The sequence below is a fragment of the Drosophila hydei genome, unplaced genomic scaffold, assembly GCF_003285905.1.
Source record: "Drosophila hydei strain 15085-1641.00,03,60 unplaced genomic scaffold, DhydRS2 tig00008124-arrow-arrow-pilon, whole genome shotgun sequence".
NCBI classification, from domain to species: Eukaryota; Metazoa; Arthropoda; class Insecta; order Diptera; family Drosophilidae; genus Drosophila; species Drosophila hydei.
In genome coordinates, this window is record NW_022045834.1 from 1,600,186 (window position 1) to 1,615,889 (window position 15,704).

The following is a 15,704-nucleotide window of genomic DNA, read 5'->3' on the forward strand; positions in this document are numbered from 1 at the left end:
CAAGCTTTTTGCATATAGATTTATAGAGCATGTTCTATAGGAAATGCTTTTTCAAAGTGACTTGGAGAGTCAGACACTGACGAAAAAAACTGAATAAAAGTGTTGATCCTTAGTCTTAGATGCATTTTTTTTCGCTTGAATTATTTGTTATGGAAATTCCAACTTAAAAGTTCTTTAACCAATCTTGTTATAATACATTATTAGCTTCTGTCTTCTTCTCAGCCTGCTTTAAATATGCTTGGAATTCACTTATAAACTGTCATTGCTCTTCACTTTCTACATCAGTTTAGTCGACAATCTATTTTATTTTCTAGTTTTCTCCTTCATAGAACTTATCCACTTCGTTGTGCGCTTGACATTCCTAAGTCTCTAACTACCAAAAGCAGAGCTCAGCTTGTGACTAGACCTGGACTCTCAGCAAATAACTCTTTGACAAAATGTCTTCTTAAAGCAGCTAAATCTGAAGATGAGTTTTTAAGTAATTCACTTGAGTTCCATATCTCTACATGTTCACCTACTCTTATCCAGCTGCTTCCTAATAAGAGGACTGAACTGTCCATATAACTTCTCTTTTTCCCCTAAGGCATATTTCTCCTGCAGAAGACTTGATTACCATAGGAAAAATACTCCAAGACATTACATAGAACTTATCAGCTGCTGTACCCCTCTCTCTCTCTCTCTTTTTCTCGCTCCCTCTTTCCCACTTTCTCACTCTCTCTTTTTGGCACACATTCTACACCGTTACCCTTTACCCACCCATAGACATTCCTCGTCTTCCTAAAACTCTCCACAATTTATTGCATCCACAAATAGATTAGCTTAGATACACATTAGAACTTATCTTAAGCCTAGGTCAATCTCTGCTCTCCTCCAATGTCTCCTCGGTGGTCGGTTCTCCCTCACTCTGCTCCAGGCCTTTGGCCAGACGTTCGGCCACCCGCTGCATTAGCTCCTCCATGCTCATTTCGATTTTGATGCAGGCGCGACGCTGCAGATCGTAGCGCTGATCGTGGCCGCACTGAATGCGCACACAGCTGAGCGTCATGCTGAACCAGCTGCTGACATCCTTGAAGCCGGGCCGACACTCGCACTCATTGTGGCCCACACAGTGACTGTGCTCCGGACAGCCGCCCTGACAGATCGGCCGACAGATCAGCTGATGCTGTTTGTTCGGATGATGCGATGACTCGTAGCCGCGCATGCATTGGCATTTGTTCGGCTCCACGCAGTAGCTGTGCGCCGGACAAGGCTCCGTGCAGAGCGGCTCACAGAAGCCAAAGATAATCGTCCGATAGCCGGTACAGCACATACGCACCGTATCCCAGCGTATGCGCTCCTCGTACACGATATACTGTTCGCTGGCATTGTTGACCAGGCGTGTTCTGGTCAATGGCACCTGGTATTTAACGCTAATATTCTTCTGACAGTGGCCGCTCGTAATGGCCAGCGACTGGCTCTGGCCAAGGAGAAGCAGCAAAACCAATGACAGCATCCTCCACGACAGCTTCCAGTTTTGTACACGCCTCGAGATGCACTAAAGCTCAGCCACAGCGACAGCGACAGCTGAGAAAGGGAAAGTCAAGCAACCCAAATGCTCTTTGTGTGACCACGATAACTCACTCCGACTCTGAGGCTGTTTTGCACGACCTTATCGCCGGAATGGAAAATGGAAGCTTGTCTGGAAGCGGGCACATATACACAAGCGTCCATATATATTCGATAAGAGCCAGACTTGATCTTCTCAAAGAGCGACAAACGGCAGTGATTAATAATTGTAACAATATCCGTTATTCAATAACCATGATTATATATCTATATGTATTCAGTTGACTTTAGACTGACCGTCTGTGTACGCTCTCGCTCTCGTTTTTCCTTCGAAACTATTCGTACTTTTATCCATGGAGAGGTCTGCAAACCAACGGCATTACGTAATGAAAGCAATTCTTAATACATTATATCAGAGTCCAAGCTACCCGCTAAATATATATTCCATTCCATTCCAAACACAAACATATGCACATATAGCTACCGTTTAAAAGAAGGACTAGCTAGGACTTTTGGCAGACATCAATTGAAGTCGGGCTTAAGTTGGGTGCCTATACGATTTCCTAGCAGCTTCTATATATATAATTATATTAAAATAATAATTTCTCCTTCAAAAATCATTGGGGTTTAACATACCGAACTTTTAGAGCAAGACCTACATAAGCATCTCTCGGAAACATCAATTACACCTTAAATTTAGTTGGTGCCTAGGTTAGCTCAAATGATAAAGAGTATTTTTAAAGCTGCTTACAACTCGAATAAAAAAAATAAATATATATGTAGATATATTTATATATATATATATATATATATAAATATATAAATTTGTGTATATTTATTTTTTTATATATATATATATTCAACCAAGCGCATATATAGAAACCCACAACGCGTATGAAACCGCTATGACTAACGCCTACGACCCTTATAAAAACGCCAGATGCATCGAAAATTGCTCAGTTGTCGACGAAGCAGAGAACGTGAATGTTAAACATCGATACTAAATGGATACCGGTTGGAGCCTACTGTACCTATGCTTAGGAGTAGTAGAATGCATGCACTTGAGTCAGGAGACATTATCGAATCAAGTGAGCATAACTAAATAAGTGAGACTTTCGGATTCGTCTTCTTTTCCACTCTTTACAGAGTAACGAGATCTTCGACTATTGTCAACCGGATGAGGTGTGGTATGCAGAACTGGATAAGTGTTGTCCTCCGTGTTATCCGAAATGTTTCGTGCTTACCTCTAGCATATCAAATAATACCTGCACATGCAGACGTGGCTACGAGGACGTGAATGGCCATTGCAAACTTAGCTGTTACCCCAAATGCTCTAAGAATAGTATCTGTACGGAGTACAATACCTGCGTCTGCAAGCCTGGCTACGAGTGGAACCGAAGTAAAAGGAACTGTCAACCAATATGTATGCCCCCGTGTGGTCCGCACGCCAGCTGCCTCGAAGCCGATCAATGTCAATGCAATGCTGGATATTCATCTGTGAATGGCACTTGCCTGCCAGTGTGCACACACGACTGTGGAAAACACGGTAAATGTGTGAAGCCTGGGAAGTGTGAATGCGATGCGGGCTATGAATACGATTATATGAAGCTAACATGCCAGCCAAGATGTAAACCTCCGTGTGGTACTCATGCCAGCTGCCTCGATGTCGATCTATGTGAATGCGATGCTGGATATTCATCTGTGAATGGCACTTGCTTGCCAGTGTGTACACCTGACTGTGGAAAACACGGTAAATGTGTGAAGCCTGGGAAGTGTGAATGTGATGCGGGCTATGAATACGATTATATGAAGCTAACATGCCAGCCAAGATGTAAACCTCCGTGTGGTCCACACGCCAGCTGCCTCGAAGCCGATCTATGTGAATGCGATGCTGGATATTCAACTGTGAATGGCACTTGCCTACCAGTGTGCACACACGACTGTGGACCGCATGGACATTGCTTGGCACCTGAGAAATGTGTCTGCTTACCAGGCTACGAATGGCAGCAGTCGAGGTGCGTGCCCAAGTGTGAGCCGCGATGTGGACTGCACAGCTACTGTGCGACTAGCAATCGCTGTAAGTGCAAGAAGGGCTATAAGCCGGACAATATTCAAAGTCTCACGTGTCACGTGGAGCTCAATTGGTATATCTATCTAATAATCGCATGTGTTATACTCATAATACTCTGCAGCTTCGGCGGTCTCATAACGTGCTATGTGAAGCGCCATAGTAATGTCAGCTACTATCCGAATACCAATTTCTCGGATAGAGATCGAATCGTATCAAATTAAACTAGAAACATAAATGTATATATATATATATTTATATTTATGCATTGTACTTTATTAATTTTATATTATACTTAACCACAACTGATAAAAACATGGTAAATGTGATTTCATATTTAAGAAAATGAACTTATTATTGATGAATAAGCATATAGCTATGTCCAGTCGAACCTCATTGTATATTAGAAAACATTTGGTTTATTCTTCAATCAATAAATACCAGATATAATATTTCCTGATTTGCCACGCTCTAGGGGACATATCGTGACGCCTTACCCACGAGTATATCTTCCATATTTCAGTCTCTAGTCTCTAGATTCAATAGCTGCGAAATGGTTTATGTTCATACGGACGAACGGACGGTCGGACGGATGAAGGAAAAGACGAACGCTTCGACGTATGGTCGGACGAACTCTTTCACTTCATGATTGAGTGTAAAAACAGGGAAGAGTCTCTAGTCGGGAATGCCTAAAAGTATAATAGAGAAGCCTACGTATAGCCTGCGTGCTTTGCTCCCTTAATTTAAGAGATCGAAGTATTCATGCAAAGGGCTAGCTCGACTCGCCTTTCACTCCTTCCTTGGCTACACTTTCACAGAGCAAGGATACTCCGAAAACCCCTATTCCTTATTCCTTTTCTGTACACCCACTGATAGCTCTAAGTTCTTTCACAACGATGAAGTCTTTTCGAAAAATGTCTATGGCATTTGTTTTACTAAATAGTAAAAATAAAAAACAAAAAATAATTTGTAGGAAAGCAAAAGAAAACAACCTTTTGGCGGCAATGGCTAGTCTTAAGTTAAGATCGCGGCAAGTTTTGCTTATAAATTTGAAGTGACAAACCCTTTTTTTGTAATTGGAATTGGAATTCATGCGTCATTCATGGCTGACGTTAGGCCTAAGCCTTGTCTTGCTTCCAGGGCTGGGGGCACAAAAGGGAGCCGTGTGCCTGAAGCGAGTGCCCAATCGAACCAACAAAACGGATGAAGAGGTGGTAGGTAGCATCGAAAAGGAAAGCGCTTCGACCTAATCACAAGCTCCTCTGACAGAGTTGGAGTCTACGCGAGGTGTGCTGCAAGGGTTATGAGGGCACACCGGGTCAGTGTCGACCCTGGTGCGATCCCGCCTGCGTGCACGCCCAGTGCACCGCTCCACAGCAATGCACCTGCGATTTGGGGTACGAAACGATGGGCGGCATCGAGTACAGCTACGCCGGCTGCCAGCCGAAATGCCACGCCTGTCGCTATGGCGATTGCATTTCACCTGGCAGCTGCCGTTGTTGGCCCGGCTACGCGATGCAGCGCAAATCGCTGAGCTGCCAACCGGTGCAGCATCAATTGCTGCCTGCCGAGCAGTGCGTGCCACCTTGTCGGAGCAATTGCTGGCAAAAGCTCTTCAGCTGGGGTCGCCAGTTCACTGCGCCAACCACGTGCCTCGACATTTGTGGCCAGAATCAGTCGGAGCCTTGTCTGCAGCTCGATCAATGCGTCTGCAATGGCCTCAATCAGCGTCTGATCTGCCAGGATCCTCAGCAGTCGTTGCCGCAGCAATATGTGTGCAGTGATCCAACTGATCAGACAGATCAGACCTATCATGGGCTTCCGATGGAGCTTAGCTTAGCCAGAGGAAACCCGACCGATCGAACATATTCATACTGGAAACACAAAACTGAACCTGCTTCGGATCACTTAACTCAAACAGATCACATAGATCAATCAATCAATTGGCATCAGAAGGATAAACAGAATTGGATTGAGCCAACAGCGCCATTCGATTTGGATCCAACATATGACTCAATTGAAGCTGATGGAAATTCGATAAATCAGTTACGCAATGCTCGACTTGTAGATGCCAGAGATCATACGATTGCAATCCATCATTTGGCGCCTACTGATCAGACTGATCAATTAGCTTCAACTTCGACTTCAGCTCATGCCATTAGAGATTATATGGAGCAATTAAACTGGACAGATCATAAAGACGAGATAGAGCGACCGGACTTCGCCCTAACAGAAATGACATCCACCGATTCAATATTTTCATATGAAAGGTCTGTGTCGGAACAATTAGATAGAAGGCTGCCGAGAATGGAAACAAATCGAACACTTCAAGAAGATCGACCGGATCTAATTTCTCTGGCTCATGATTATCAATGGATAGCTGATGCCCTTCTAGAGCAACGACGTCAAGATATTAATCAAACATATCTCATGGATTACAATGATATGATGCTAAATAGAAGCAAAGATATCGGGCAGCGTGCACTCGTATCGCACCTCGTCGATCGCATAGAGCCGCCAATGCTTACCGATTGGTTGGACTCGGACAGACGCATTCAGCCAATGCAATCGCATCATAAATATAGCGCTGCATCAACTACGAGTGCAGACGATGTACAGATAAAGGATGAGCTTCACAAGGCTACTCTCATAGTGGGTCTAGTCGTATTTGGTTGTATTCTGCTATGTATTATTATTATTATCGGTATGTGTGCGATGCATAAGAAAATCAAAGCGCCCATCGGCAGATGGTACGAAGAATATTTTGTTTAACAACAGTAAAAATAGAAATCGAATTTCAAATCTCTGCTTGCTTAAGTTCAATTTAAGATAACATTATTTACAGCGAGCAGAGAGAGGAAATGCGGCTTCAAAAAATTAATAAATAATCGTTCGAGTAACTACAAAAACAATTTTTTTTTCTTTTATATGCCTTCTTTAAGTTAAAACTTAACAGCGATTTCATTTCAGCAAGATTCTTAACAGTTAAGTTGAAAACGAAAAGTCACGCTTAACGATGTTTTCCGATGTTACTCAATTTTAACGTTGCGTCTTCTTTCTAAGAGAATGTAGCTCAAATTTGACGTAACATCGCCCGTGTAGCATATCCCGCAGAGTCGCAAATGTAAATGTGTGTGTAAGCAAATTGAGTGAAACGCAAAATCAAAGCAAATATACCGTTACGTGCGAGTGAAAATAAAAAGTCTTAAATATTTTAAGCCATCCAGGCAAAGTCCTGGTTAGATGAACGGTTTAAATAAACTAAAAAAATTCCAACCTTACGTGTTGTGTTGCGAGTTCTGTGAATATGTAGCCACATCAGACGCTGCTTTAACGTAACGAAACTTACCGTTACGTCGCGAGTGTAAATGTATGCGAGTGTGTATAATCTCTAAGCAAGCCGAGTCTCGGCTCAACAGACAACAACAAATAGAAAATATGTAAGTACTCACACAGACACACAATCACGTTTGTAATTGAGCGCTTACTCTGTTGTATCGCACATACTATCTAACTGCATAAATATATGTATGCTCAAGTGTATGAAGCGGATTTTATTTATTTTATTTTTTTGCATATGTGTTTTGTGCGTTTGTGTTGCTCGATATATACAAATAAACATGAGCACAAAGCAGGCGCACAGAAATGATTAGCAGGCGCACGTAGACACATGTAGGCAAAATGTATATTTAATGTTGTTGTTGGTACGTACATATGTAGTGCAAGTAGAAGTAGCTTTTGCTGCCGCAGCTAAAACGGTAACAGCGACGTTGGCGTCGCCGTCAACGTTCTCAAATTGTGTTTATGTTTGTATGTTTGTATATATCATGCATATGTAGCCGGTATATGTTAATGCATATACACAGATACATAAGTACGTACGCTTGTAATGAGTAAGCCAAAACCAGAAATGGCATGAAAACGAACCGTAATGGGCAACAACAGCTAAACACGTGAAGAGCGACAACATTTAAAGATATACATACTTAGAAACATATACATACATATATTTACACACATATGCATGCATTCGTGCGTGCGTGAGTGTGAGTGTATATGTTTGTTACTGTATGTTGGGCTTAGGTTGAGTTTCTTGTTTGATGACGTCGCAAAGCCCGTGAGCGTCTTCAGACTCGACTTCGTCGTTGATGTAAACGTCAGTCTCACTAACAACAACAACAACGACAACTTAATTTGAGCGATTATTGGCTCTACAACAACAAGTGATTGCTTTACACTGTCGGTCAGACAAATATGCAGGCTTCGACACAAACAGTGACAGTCAGAAAAATGAGCAAGCATACAAATTATATGGATATAAGAACATACATTCATTCTTCGATTTTTGAAAACTAATATCAAATAGTTTAATGTAGTAAAAATTAAACATATAAAGTATCAACATATATACTTAAGCCTGGACGTGCTTATTAGACTTATTTTAAATATAACGATTAGGTCAATTATTCATGTCGGGGCAAAAGGCTATCAAAAATTGACAGCAATGAAAAGGCCGTGCCTTGAGATTTTTCCACTGCTCGTTGGTCAACGGAAAAATAAACTGAGCTCAATGTCTGTCTGCCGGAAAACTGATAAGCTCTATGAGAATTATTGACCGCAGGGTGAGCAATTTACAATAATTACTCTCATGGAAATGAGCTCAAACGATTAAGTGTTGCTTGTGACGTCACACTGATGTTTTGCATTGTAGTGTAAGGGGGATCGACCTTCTTAGCTGCTGCCTATTCAATTGCATTTTCGCTTTTGAATCATATACCTCATTCGCTAGCTCTTGTTCTCACTCGCTTATTATGACGCACACCCAACAAATGTCACCGAAGTCAGTTAGCGTAGCTAATAAATTTTCGAAATGCTTTCTGTTAAATAAAATTATAAAAAAAATCATTATAACCAGCAAGTGCCTTGGCTTGTGAGATATATGTTATAATAATATATACATGACGACATTTCACATAGGCTTATTTTTCCTGTTCAACTTCAACGCTTTTGACATTTTTGATGGTTGTTGTTTTGCTTTGTTTGTGTCGTTCGTGTTTTAATGATGGGAGGATTAAAAACAGTTTTTAATACCGGTTGTTTATTGTAATTGCCATTTATGTGGCCGAGTGAGCGAACGTGACGAGAGACAATAGAGAGAGCACAGCCAAGAGAGAAACGCCAGCTAATAATATAAGTATGCAGGTATGTAGGAATATGTTGTTGTTATCGTTTATATGCTCGTTTCCCTCTCCATTTACCGCTGCGACCCACGTAACAACTCTGCTGCTGAGGCTGGTGCTGCTGTCGATATGCTACTGCTACGTTGGCGTCGCTGTTCTCAGGAGCGTAGAAATGAGTTTGAATGAGTTGCCAATATAGACGAAGAGAGGGAAGAGAGCTGAGCGCAAAGTGCGGTGGATGAATCGTGCCAGTGCAATGTATGTACATATGTACATACTGACATACTCATGTGTATGTTTATATGCACATACATGTGTTCACTTGTTTGTCAATATGTACATACATATGTTATTTGATTTTCGTTTTTTTGTTTTTGTTTTGCTTCTTTTATGTTTGTGTGCGTTTGTGTACGCCACACTTCTTGCGTTGTTGTTGTTCTTGTTACTGCCGGGTACATGAATATAAATGTTGTTTATCTGTCGACGTCGCCGTCGTCGTCGTCATCACCATCGTCGTCGTCGTCGTCGTCGTCGTCGAAGACGACGCCGTCTCGGGTGTCCGTCGGCCTCATCTCTGCCTCTTTTAGTAGTTTTGTGTGTGTATCGTTTTGTGTGCTGTTGCCACTGGCTTTGTTGTTGCTGTGACTGTTGTATATGAATATGTGTTTCTTTATTGTTGTGTGTACTTGTTGCTGTTGTTGTTATTGTTGCCTGGCTGGCTACTCACTCACTCACTCACTCATTCACTTTACTCGCATGAACTTTTTGCTTTGACTTTGCTTCGCTTGCTAATCAATGCTGTGCGCCTGGTTATTTTGCTATATCTATATGTACACAAACAAATCTACAAAAGTCACAGACATGCATATGTGTACACCCCCAACCTCTCCTCACGGACAATACATTAGCGTCACGAATCGTGCGTGTAAATATATACAACACACATTACTTACACATACGATTACGATGAAGAAGCCGAAGAGTGGGTGGGGTAAACGATAGCATGCATATCGGTTCCGTTATAGTGAATATAACAAATGACACTTGGGATGAGAATGTGTCCATATCTAGTTCTTTGTATTTACAAACACATATATATTTGTTTGTGTGTGCGTGCATGTGTATGTGATTTTGTGTGCACACTGAGCAATTGAAGAGTTTATTGTCGACACATTTTTATTTGAAGGTGGGGTAAACTGTCTTTCAGTTCCGCTTTAGAAGATATAAATATATATATATATATATATATATATATATATATAATATAAATAAAAACATATGTATGGATGTGTGTCGTACTAAATACTTTTTATGAGCTGCAGATGTTTAGAGTGAACCACCTGTGCATAGATTTTTTTATATATTGATATTGATAATGTTTTCTCTTTATATATATAAGAATATATACTTTTAAAATTGATGTATATTAATGTATAGTATATTTGTACTATATAAATGGTAGCCTTTTTGGCTAACCCTAATTAATTGTAAGCGACTACAATTACTACTACAGAAGATATATGCCACTTTATAAATTTTCTAAGCTTAATAGATTCAGGTCCACCCTAATGCGCTTGCTGACACGCTGGGCATATCGCAATTGTTGATTTGATTGTTGTTATAGCCAAAGCGTAGGTAAGTGATTTTTTATATACACATATAAATATATATATATATATAGGGACACATATTTTTTATGCCAGCACATATAATACATAAGGGACCACTGTGGCCCGCTGTTTGTCTACTGCCTTTTATATTTTTGCTTTGTTAGACCGTTATATATCAGATACTTTCCTATGTGCGAGCAGAGCAGAGTATGCCGACTCTTGTTTACTTTTTGTGTACAAATACAAAAGAAATACACAAACGCAATATGCAACTATTTGTGTTGTAGTTTTAACGCCAAGCCCCATCTACCATCATCCCTTCTCCCTCGCACAACCCACCATTGACCATGCTCATGGAAGCGGCAATGTTTACACTTGTTTGACATTCATGGGCTGCTGTTCATTGGTAAATAATTTCATAATAATGTTGTTGTTGCGCCCGTGACAAATGATAAGCCGTCTGCTACAAATTGCAACAATTACAATTGGGTTAATAATACATCATAGTTGTCATTGTTGTTGTTGTTGCGGTTCTTTTTGCTATGCTACAAGCATAATTGCACATATTCCTATCTCTATTTGAATACATTCTCCTGTATGTGTTTGGTGTCTGTATGTGGCAAAACTGTTTGACATTTTGCAATAAAATAAATTAAACAATAAATTATAAATTTGTACAAAAAATGACTGTTGGGCGAACAGGCGCACATCAATGCACAGCTAGCGCCTCTGCTGACGGCGACTTTGCTTGCTGCTGTTGCTGCTTCTGCTTCTTCTGCTTTGTTGTTATTTGCCAGCTGAGGCGAGCCCACAGTATTTGAGTTTTTTCTGCTTCTATTTCACTGCCTCGCACATACATACGCCCATACAAACACACTCACACATGAATGTACTTATGCATGCGCCGCCGCGTGAGTGTGTGCGTACGTATTATGTTTGGGCTCGTGTAATGCGAGAGCGTAGCTGACCAGCCTATAGGTGTGTGTGCGTGTGTGTCGAAAGGGGAGTGGTAGCTGGGCAAGGCAAAGAAGAACCGTTACATGTTTTATGTATGGCCGCAGCAGCAGCAGCCACAATAGCTTGTATTGCTTTTTTGTGTGTGTGCCTCTTCTACCTAACCCGCTCATTTACTCGCTCTCACTCTTACTCTCTATGATTGACCGAGCCATGCAGTTTGCTGTTGTTTTTGTGGCCTGCTGCGCTGCTCAGCTGTGCTTTTCGATCGGTCGCAGGTGTTTGTCGCAGGTCAGTTATGCACGTTTACGCCTGTATGCGTGCGTGTGTGTGTGTCTGTTTGCAAGTGCTTGTGTGTGTGTATATTTGCATGTGCTTGTTTGTGTTTATGCTATGCTCAGGAGCAATTGAGAGATGGCTACAAAGCATAATGGTTAAATTTTGAATATGAAATATAAAAGCAAATATAATGTGTTTGTTGATAGGGGCGATGCCTATGTTTATGTGCATATACTTACATATGTATGAATATATGTTTATGATACATACATATACATGGGTTCTTATTGCCAAAGGCATGGCGACTTAACAGATTATGAGAGGTCAGACATGCATATGTATGCATGTACGTATGTGATGTATGTGTGTACTTATTTAAAAATTAAAGATAACGAACGCCGTTATTTTGAAATATGAATTCTCAACCCAAGAGCTCTTATCTATATACTATAAAAATGCATATGTATGTATACATTTATGTATTTGATTGAGTTAGATGAAGCCAATATGAATGAACTTCATACATACGTTCATATAGACTATATATTTATATAGATTAAATACATATATATATATATAATATATATATATATATTGATATACATGCATATGTATATCTGTTCAATAAAACATTATCTTATTATTATTGCAGCCTTTAGTACCTCGTTCGATAACGTATTGTCCACCTATGACCATTTCTTAAAAAAAAGAAAAGAACAGCTTACTGTACAGTATAATATACCTAATTTGGACACTGTCTAATCAAGTCAAATGCTATTTCGCTCAGTACACGAGTTTTTAATATCTTTCACAAGTTTTTTTTTCAACTGTGCATCGAGAGTTCAGAATCTATGGGTCCCTACTAGGGGTTTTCACTGTACATATTATTTTTCTATATTAGTTTTTTAGTACAGATTTAAAATTTAGGTGTATTGACTCATTTATGCGCTCGTCTGGTACTACAAATATTATTGAGCTCAGAATTTATGGACTTTGAAATCTTGAAATGCCGTAAAATTTAACCTTTTTAGGAATAGATTATATTTGGAACCATTCAAAAGGGAAGAACATTGAAAAGTCATAGCTTGACTATTCTAAAGAAAGTTGAATCTTGAAAATTAAATATAATATTTATATTTTTGTATCTACATTAGTGTATCTACATTAGACTCCATTGTAACTGCCCGCTGTTCAGATTACGTACTATTGGAAAACTCTTTTTTTAAAGATTTCTTTTAAGATAATGCAAACAGAAGTCTTTGTTCTTATTTGCGTCATTCGACATGGATTATTTTTCTGTAATATAAAAAGAAGAAAAAAGGCTTACAACTGGAAGTAATATTAAGCATGACTGGACAGAAAAATCCAGAGTTACATATTGGAAAAAGATCTGTAAGTGTTGCTATATAAATAAATATTACAACTGATAGGGTGTGCAGACGTCTCAAGTTCCTTCTTTTTCTGCTCTTTTCGGAAATTCTATCGCCGCCCAGCGACTGATTCCCAATTAAGAAGCGGATTTAGATTGTACATACAAATGATGTATACATAAATGTATGCTGGTCTCGAGGCGATTAGGATGTCAGCAGGGTCATGCATAGAACCAGGTCAGGCACGAGTATGCGCATACCCTATGAGAGACGGTTTTTTTATCAACTAATTGCTACGTCATCTATGGCTGTCTGCCTGCCTGCCTGCTGCCAGTCTTATCAGGCCGCAGAGCAGTGTATTGAGCCCAGACAGTGAGAGAGTTTCTGCTTTAAATATCGCTTGATCGTCGGTCTCAACATTTATTCAACATGGCGAAGCTGAGGACAGCGAACAGCTACACGAGCAACTCGCTACACGAGCCAGTCCTGCTGAGGAAGGACGAAGAGGACACCATTGGCGTGTTTACGGTGCCGGAATTGTTTCGTCAGAGTTGTCAGACATTCGCAAAGCTGCCCGCCCTGGTCTGGGAGCGACCCGAGCAACAGGATTGGATAACGCTCAGCTATGAGGAATACGAACAGCAAGTGGAGCAGGCAGCAAGGATGCTGCTGCATGTTGGGCTGGAGGCGCGCAGCTCGCTGGGCATTTTGGCCTTCAATTGCCCAGAATGGTTCATAGCCGAGTTGGGCGCTCTGCGTGCCGGCGGAGTCTTGGCTGGCATCTATCCCAGCAACTCGGCTGAGGCATGTTTCCATGCCCTGGAGACGAGCGAGGCGACAGTCTGCGTGGTCGATGACGACAAGCAGATGGCTAAGCTGCGTTCCATCAAGCATCGGCTGCCACGACTGAAGGCTGTCATTCAGCTGCACGGTCCATACGAGGCCTTTGTCAATCAGGAGCAGGGCTACTTTAGCTGGCAGCATCTGATGGCACTGGACACGGCGCAACTGCAGCCGGAATTGCTGAGGAGGGAAAGTGAAGTCTATGCCAATGATTGCGCCATGCTCGTGTTCACCTCTGGCACAGTTGGCATGCCCAAGGCTGTGATGCTCTCCCACGACAGCTTGGTCTTCGAGACGAAAGTTATTGGAGCAACGCTGAAGAATACAGTGCTGGGGGGCGAGCGAATTGTCAGCTATTTGCCACTAAGTCACATTGCTGCCCAGGTCTTTGACGTCTTGGTGGCCTTGGAGCATGGCGGCTGTGTTTACTTTGCCGATAAGGATGCGCTCAAGGGTACGCTGGTGCGCACCTTCCAGAAGGCCAGGCCGACACGAATGTTCGGTGTGCCACGCGTCTTTGAGAAGTTCCAGGAGAGTCTCGTTGCGGCGGAGGTCAAGGCAAATCCGTATTCACGTTTTCTGTTGGCGAAGGCGCGTGATGCCGTAGAACAGCATCAGCTGGCTACGATTGCCGGGTAAGTTACTAAGTGAATTGGCTGCTAAGTCGTGGAAGGGTCTTACCTAATCGATGGTATTTTGAGTAAGGCTTCTGCTGCTCAGTCTGAAAGTTTTCAGGTTCAGTTAAAGATCCCTTAAAGAACTTATCAAAAGGAATCTTTTGCTGACCCTTCCACCTTCAGCAGTCTTACGTCGTGCTTTCCTTTGGTTAACTCCTTATTAATCTTAATTTCCATTTAATTTCGCAGTGAGAAAATCTCGTTATATGGCCAAGCCAAATACTATCTAGCCTTGCGGCTTATTCGATCCATACGGCAGATGTTGGGCCTGGAGCAATGCAAAACTTTTCTAACAGGCGCAGCGCCAGTTTCCTCCGAGCTCAAGCATTACTTTTTGGGTCTGGACATGCCCTTGGGCGATATCTATGGCATGTCCGAGTCGGGCGGCGCCATTACGCTGCACGAAAACATGACTAATCTGTATAGCTCGGGTATTCCACTTGTGGGTATCGAGGTGAAGATCCATGAGCCCGATGCAAATGGCCAAGGCGAGATTGTGACGCGTGGACGTCATAATTTCATGGGCTATCTGGGCCAGCCACTGAAAACGGAGGAGGCCATCAAGCCCGATGGCTGGATGCACAGCGGCGACGTGGGATATATGGACGAGCACGGCAATCTCGTAATCTGCGGCAGAATTAAGGAGCTTATTATCACGGCGGGTGGCGAGAATATACCGCCCGTGCACATTGAGGAGCTGATCAAGGAGGAGTTGCCCTGTGTTAGCAATGCTCTCCTGGTTGGCGATCACCGCAAATATCTGACGATCTTGCTATCCTTGAAAACGAAATCTGATCCGAACACGGGTCTACCTCTCGACGAGTTGCGTGGAGATACCATTGCTTGGCTGAAAGAGCTGGGCCTGAACCAAACGCATCTGTCGCAGCTACTGAATATACCCGCTGATCTACAACTACCCAACGATGAGAAGTCGCTGGCTGCTGCGCTGGATATCAATGCCGAGCCAAAGCTGTACGAGGCCATCGATGCGGGCATCAAGCGTGCCAATCTAAAGGCCATCTCATCAGCGCAGCGTGTCCAAAAGTTTGCTCTACTGCCGCACGAGTTCTCCGTGCCAACGGGCGAGCTGGGACCCACGCTCAAGACCAGGCGCAACATAGTGCATGCAAAGTATGCCCCCCTAATCGAGCGACTCTACAAATAATTTACTATATATA

General features: G+C 42.1%; 3 protein-coding genes across 3 annotated transcripts; 2 read left to right on the forward strand and 1 right to left on the reverse strand.

Moving 5' to 3' along the window:
• Nucleotides 1-778: 778 nt before the first annotated feature.
• Nucleotides 779-1,577, reverse strand: LOC111600432. Its single transcript, XM_023316525.2, has one exon. The coding sequence runs from the start codon at nt 1,490-1,492 to the stop codon at nt 854-856; it is 639 nt and encodes a 212-aa protein (XP_023172293.2). The 5' UTR covers nt 1,493-1,577; the 3' UTR covers nt 779-853.
• Nucleotides 1,578-2,530: 953 nt separating this feature from the next.
• On the forward strand, nt 2,531-6,423 carry LOC111600339 (fibrillin-3-like). Its single transcript, XM_030225174.1, has 4 exons — nt 2,531-2,633; nt 2,692-3,834; nt 4,690-4,827; nt 4,883-6,423. Exons 1-4 carry the CDS (start codon nt 2,550-2,552, stop codon nt 6,383-6,385), a joined length of 2,868 nt encoding a protein of 955 aa, XP_030081034.1. The 5' UTR covers nt 2,531-2,549; the 3' UTR covers nt 6,386-6,423.
• A 6,773-nt stretch (nt 6,424-13,196) lies between these two features.
• On the forward strand, nt 13,197-15,691 carry LOC111600415 (long-chain-fatty-acid--CoA ligase heimdall). The gene is made up of 2 exons (XM_023316495.2): nt 13,197-14,484; nt 14,716-15,691. Exons 1-2 carry the CDS (start codon nt 13,436-13,438, stop codon nt 15,689-15,691), a joined length of 2,025 nt encoding a protein of 674 aa, XP_023172263.2. The 5' UTR covers nt 13,197-13,435.
• The last annotated feature ends 13 nt before the right edge of the window (nt 15,692-15,704 follow it).